The sequence below is a fragment of the Hyalella azteca genome, unplaced genomic scaffold (genome assembly GCF_000764305.2).
Source record: "Hyalella azteca isolate HAZT.00-mixed unplaced genomic scaffold, Hazt_2.0.2 contig5760, whole genome shotgun sequence".
NCBI lineage: Eukaryota > Metazoa > Arthropoda > Malacostraca > Amphipoda > Hyalellidae > Hyalella > Hyalella azteca.
Genome location: NW_025935942.1, coordinates 48,386 through 55,002, shown reverse-complemented (window position 1 = coordinate 55,002; position 6,617 = coordinate 48,386). Strand labels below are relative to the sequence as shown.

Here is a 6,617-nt window from a genome sequence, read left to right as displayed (position 1 = left end):
TACTCTTTTTGCCATTCATTACTCACTAACGGCAGTCATTATTTAATTCAAGTAATATGCATTCGTGTTTAGCATTGTTTACCGTATTTGCTAAGGAGGATCGCATAAAATGAAAGAATTAGCTTTTTAATGTACCTAATGTTCTGATAGTCAGCCCTTTACTTCCACTAATTATTATACGATGTTTCGATACGATCTTTGAATTCAAAAATTTTTATGTTCAATGATCACGTTTATTTTTCTTTATAAAATGCAAGCTTTATCAACAAGAGTGTAAGTACTGTATCTTTAATAGAACAATGCCAATTTTGACAATTTTTTTCTTCATGTGCAGTTTAACTAATATGATACAAAGGAATAGATTGCATGCAATCGAATCCGCGTTCGTTTGAGCTGGTTGGGAGTCGGATGCTAGCATATCTTCCAAATCAGTTTCAGGTATGATTTTAAGAAATAATGAAAAAAGTAAGGAGTAAATTAATTATGACCAGAAATGAAAATAATTTTGTGTGCTCTGAATCAACTGGTCAAACTCTGAACAACTAATACATCAAGTGCTCTTAATCAACTCGTATATAGGTGACTTTTGCATTCAAGTATATCGGCAAGATCTAATGGAACTTTTTTCAGAATCAAGAGTACATCCTTTATTGGCTGCAACGTTGTGAGGCCTCCTCAAGATATCCTTTGCTCACCGGAGAGTGACGCATCTCTACCGGCGACCTCGGAAACGTTCATGTGGGGCGCAAAGCTTAAGGAGCCTTCCCAAGATCTTCCTTGCGTATCGGTGACTGTGAGTGATGAGTTTCTACTGGTGTCAGTAGCGACCTTGTAACTTCTACTGAGCACAACGTGTTCTACTGAGCACAACGTGTCTTTCAGTAGATTTCTCTTGCTTATCCGTGAGTGACGCGCACAATTAACAATATTGGAATTTTCTCTGTGTTGCCTGACGTAACGTTCATGCCGAGGCCGATTTCTGACAACCTGCAAACCTGTTTCTAGTTGCCACTTGCCTGGAACGTTTTTTTTTTCAAGGCGGAACGCTTTTTTTTTAAGTGAACCTCTAATCTTAGATTTCCACTCTGCTGACGCGTAGTGAAGTGTTTTGAGAGTCATGTGAAGGCAACAGAACTTACGTAACGCATACGTTTTTTTTATAGTTTTTCATTTCTCGATGCGTCCTTAAAGTGTCGGAATATACCGCGTTTACCCTACCCATATGTGTTTTAAGCCTAAAGAAGTTCATTTTTTTGCCTCAAATAATGTTGTACTATCGAAAAACTGGTGTAGGTGTATCGGGAATAATATATGAACCGTCAATATTAGAATTCCATCCTGGCCGCACCGCGCGTCCATATTTAAACGATTTTAGCTTTCTACAAGCACGGCGCATTTTTTTACCGGCATAGTACGGCTCACTGCGCAGGTCGTTAAAATGACAATACCTATAAATTCCCAGTTTCCCACGCACCTGGGCCTGGCACATCTTCCTGAGTCCTGACCATCATCATAGATCATACCATCATTACCATGGACTGTGTTCAGGTGTAAAAATAATCAATTTTAATTTATAACCTATAAATTCAGTTATGGCTTATGCCAGGTCTAGGCTGAGTAGGCTACACCGCTACAGCTAACCTTTAAACTTTTCCCCAAATTGAGTCTTCAGACTGTAGCTTGTAGGTTTGTGAAAACAGTGAAACTGTTGCCTTCATTTGGAGAATTATTGATGATTTGATGCTTTTACTTTTCAGAAGTTTAGTAGAACATCTTGAGTTCAGTAACAGTAAGATACCAGAGCAAAGACAATTATACACTAACCATTTTGCGTAGAGCAATCAAAGATGCAGAACGATGCTTTTAAAGAAAAAAAAAAACAATTCTACGTACACAGCTGTTCAATGTTCATCACCCTCAGGAGCTTCGCAAATTTTCTAGCTACTGCAATTTACCAGTGCTGACTTGTAAACAATAAGAGCCATAAGTTACCCTAGATTAATAAACTTTACCCTGAAGTTCCTCCCAAGTAAAACGAAATTAATTATTACGTAATATGCCAACATATTTTCATTAATTTTGGGACTAAGACACATATTTCGACATCCTGCCGTACACATTAACGTCAATCCGTTACTTAAAATTTGACTCCTCCACGTCAGATCTTCTCAAGTCACTATCACGTTTAGCAATTCTTAATGGAAATGTTTTTAAGGGGGAGGTAGACCCTCCGGAAAAACTTTTTTTGTTTACGGACTGATCTTTCTGAAACTTCACACATATATGTAAAACCGTAAAGAATCCCATTTTGTTCATGTGATTTTTTCGGAAAATTGATAGAAAACGGACAAAAAAGGGTCCTGTAGAAATCCTACTCCTACTAGGGTTTTCAAGCTACAACATAGAAACGCATATCATTCGATGCGTAAAGACCATACCAATCGAGTAACGAAGCCCGATTTTTTATTTTTGCCTTAATTATTTTTACACGTATTTTCCCATTTTTTTCAGATTCCCCTCCCCCCCATTTTGAATTCAAACTATGCACAAATCTAAAATCGAATGGTATATGTTTCATTGCTGTAGCTTCAAAATTCTAGGAGTAGGATTTTCCGTGACAATAAGTTAAGGCCCTGATTGAAAGCCGAGAGGCTTCGAACAGGCTCGGCTCTTCCCTAAGCGTTTCTTCACTAATTAGGATAGACTTTACTCCACTCGCAAATGAGATGGCGATATGGATTTTTCCATACTTACCCAGCTATTTATTTATAAGCGTCGACCAGTAACAAAAAATATGTAAACTTTGTATTAAAAGTTTTAATGAGAGGAAATTTCAAGAAACTTTGAATATTATTGTTCATCAAGTCTGCGAATTTTACACTTTTTTTCGAGATATAAACGGGTTGTAATTTTTATTGTCAATTGAATGGTATATTCGGCATTCCTTGATCAGCTTCCTTGTTATATTGGCTAGGATATCATATTACAAAGAGTACAAGCTCGAGGGTAGCGACTGGCCGAGCTTTGGGCAGATCAAGGATTTTACACGATGGTCGCGAAAACCTCGCTCTCAGACTTCGCTGCATTTTGACTACAAGCCTTAAACCTTTCAGGAGAGCGCGACAAAGTCCCGCGCGCCTCGAAATAGGCACTCAATGTAGCATGGATACCAAACTACAGGCTTCTGTAACTTTCTTCCACTCAAGGATGGTAGCAGCGACTTGCAGTACACCTCTCCGTGCGAAGCGAGGCGGGTGACTAAGCCTTGATGCCAGAAAACACCTTATATCTAGTGCTGGCCAGCCAATTTTGCCCCATCTAATTACTGAAGGAACTCCCCCCCCCGCCCCCCTTTAAAGAGAAGTCGTGTACGCTAATGTTGACGTACACATACGGCAGTGGTACCGTTGAATAGCTCAGAATGTCAGCTTTAAGATGAGACTAAACGAGTAACTAAAGCGCAACTCAATCAGACACTATATTTAAAATGCTCAGCACCTTATTACCTTGTATCTAATTAGTGAAGGAACTCCCCCACCCGCCCCCCTTTAAAGAGCCGTCATGAACGTATAAATTCACGTAGAGATCGCAGTGGTATCGTTGGATAGGGGAGAATGTCAGCTTTAAGATGATACTAAAACCGAAAAATGCCAAATCCAAAAAATTTAGGGTATACCTCCCCCTTAATACAACTCGCATAAAAATTCCTTAAATCCCTTTTGAAATACTGCATCAAGTCAAATCGTAGGTGCAACGTAGGCGATGAGCTTTATTAACATCGAGCATCCTTCAGACATTAACGAATGCATGTATTAGTTACACGTTGTTGTCTAAACGGAATAAAAAAATATAAGCGTGCAAAATACAATGTAAAGCGACATGATCGTGACTTACGTCTCGATCCCAAACGACACAAGCTGTCATTCGCTGGGTGATAAGTCATACAGAAGTAGGTATTTTACCTTTATATTTAGACCAAATTTTAATAACGATGGCAACTCAATTTGTAATCACTGTTTTGCGTGAGCATAACAATGAAGCTAATAACCTACATTTCCAATCCTCAGATCTGACCACATGCGGTAGAACAAAATTAGAATGAAATTTAACGCATTCAAAGGAAAAAAAATTAATATGAGCATTTATTGTGCTCAGCATACATTACAAGTTTAGGCTATAAATGTAAACGTGTAAATGGCAGCTGTAGCTGTAATTCTAAGGCTCGCCGACATCCATGGACTTTAATAGCCTGAATAATGACGTCAAATCATTTCATTTGAGATCTGGCAACTCAACTTTGATGTTGCTTCCGTAAATTAACCGTGAATAGGATATTCAATAGCTAGGTTGCTTTCAGGAGTTTCGCGGTAGAGAGGCGCGTCCTCGAGCACTCTTTTGGGCCAAAGGGAAGAGATGTGGAGGTTCCTATAGGAGCTAGGGGAACCATCGTCTTCATAGCAGCGCTTAAACCAGCATGCACACAGCCACGGCACGCCCTGTTCCTTGTAGTATGCCACCACCTGCGCCACGGCACGCCTCAGCTCATCCACGTCCAGCATTTTCAACTGCATCAATAATAAATTAATTAAATTTTGAGATATAGACACCCTTTTAAAACAGAATAACTTAAAGAGATGGATAAACTGGAATAAACAGAATGACAATGAAACAGAGTAATGATAGAATTAAGTATGAAATTTAGTAGTAAAAGTGCTTCCAGCTAATTCAATTCCAAAAAATTACCAAAAATAAAATTCGGGCACAAGCAAAAATGATGCAGAATATTAATCATCTGTTACACTAGGTTGCTCATACCTTAAGGGAATCCTTGTGCACGAAAATTTTGGCAAGGTTCTCGCTGGTGAAGCTAAATACATTGTTATAAATTGAGTAGTCATACCTCTTGCAATCAAGTGTAATATTCAGGGATATGCAGAGAGCAAACGACGATGCATTTCCATTGAATGGGCAAGGCTTGTATGGCATGTGGTTAGAATCGCACTCTCGGCTTGAGCAGGCACTGATGGCACATGCTCGGCTAACTTTAATACTATTGAGCTGCACTAAGAAAGTCCCGACATGCTGAGCATCTTCCAGGTCTGGAAGATGCTCAGTCCAGTCCGTAACCCTCATGTTCTGTATTTGGCAGGTGAGGGGGACCAGACTAGTGCTGCATTCTATGACATTGATGTTATGGACGGTCGCAGCTTGGGTAGGCTCGTACAGAGCAACTGTTCTTCCAAGATAAGGAGGACTTAAATGAAGCAGAGCTCTGTGGGTCTCATTGCTTGTCTTGAAGATCATGTAGAAACAGCCACCATGCATAATTTCCCTTTGAAATAATAATGGAAATAAGTTTTTGATGAATATGACAACTTACAATAACATATAATGGACATGTAACAAAAATATTTCCAATAATAATAGCTGTATGAAAATAGACATCAATCAATAAGAACAGAATGAATTAATTTTTCAAATATACAAGCAAGAATTCCATACCAAAGTAAGTTTTGATACTCACCGGAAAAGAATAAGGAGATCATATTTGGAGATACTACCTCCCGTGCTGTAAAGCAATTTCCTTGCATCAGTTTTCGGTCTCTTCACTGACAGGATTTGGGCAAAAAGAACCGTGTCCTCTTCATCATTCTTCACCCGGTCTACTGAGCGATGAGTGACCTCGCCACTGAACATATATGCTTCAGCTTGGGTCAATTGGCCTTTTTGAAGAAGGCCTTGAACATAAGTAACCATATTTCTCACTTGTAAAAATTGATAGGATATTATATTTATTTCCAGACAACTGATAAAACGAATCAATCTAGGAATTATTTGTCCCCTGTAAGCATAGGGAATAACATCACATGAAAAACCACAGAATTATATTTGTCTTTGATGACACTGCATTTATTTTATGCGAGGGAAATTTGGGTGAATGAAATTCTTGGGAAAGCCAGTAATGTCACTATTGTTGATGAAATTTAACTATTTCATGGGCACTTATAATTGATCACTGATGCAGATTTCAGAAGTTATACCCAAAAGAAAGAAGATCAACCAACATGAATGAAGGCAATTGGTGATAGTCAAGTTGCTTAGACCAACGTTCATCATAGCTGCCCATGATAAAATCAAACTGTACACCTCTCGGTCTTAAACCATCAGCTATCTGTCTTAAACCATCAGCTCTCGGTCTTAAACCATCAGCTATCTGCCTCATAGCATCAGCTCTCTGTCTCAAACCATCATCTCTCGGTCTTAAACCATCAGCTCTCGGTCTTAAACCATCAGCTCTCGGTCTTAAACCATCAGCTCTCGGTCTTAAACCATCAGCTCTCGGTCTTAAACCATCAGCTATCTGTCCAACACAATCAGCTCTCTGTCTCATACCAACAGCTCTCTGTCTCAAACCATCAGCTATCTGTCCAACACTTTCAGCTATCTGTCCAACACTTTCAGCTCTCTGTCTCATACCATCAGTTCTCTCTGTCTCAAACCGTCAGCTCTCTGTCTCAAACCATCAGCTCTCTGTCTCAAACCATCAGCTCTCTGTCTCATACCATCAGCTCTCTGTCTCAAACCATCAGCTCTCTGTCTCATACCATCAGCTCTCT

General features: G+C 39.3%; 1 protein-coding gene across 1 annotated transcript; it reads right to left on the bottom strand.

Moving 5' to 3' along the window:
- Window positions 1–3,952: 3,952 nt before the first annotated feature.
- On the bottom strand, window positions 3,953–5,842 carry LOC108669771. The gene is made up of 3 exons (XM_018157180.2): window positions 5,525–5,842; window positions 4,816–5,332; window positions 3,953–4,565 (listed from the first exon to the last, which is right to left on the bottom strand). The coding sequence occupies exons 1-3, from the start codon at window positions 5,755–5,757 to the stop codon at window positions 4,317–4,319; spliced, it is 999 nt and encodes a 332-aa protein (XP_018012669.1). The 5' UTR covers window positions 5,758–5,842; the 3' UTR covers window positions 3,953–4,316.
- Between the last annotated feature and the right edge of the window lie 775 nt (window positions 5,843–6,617).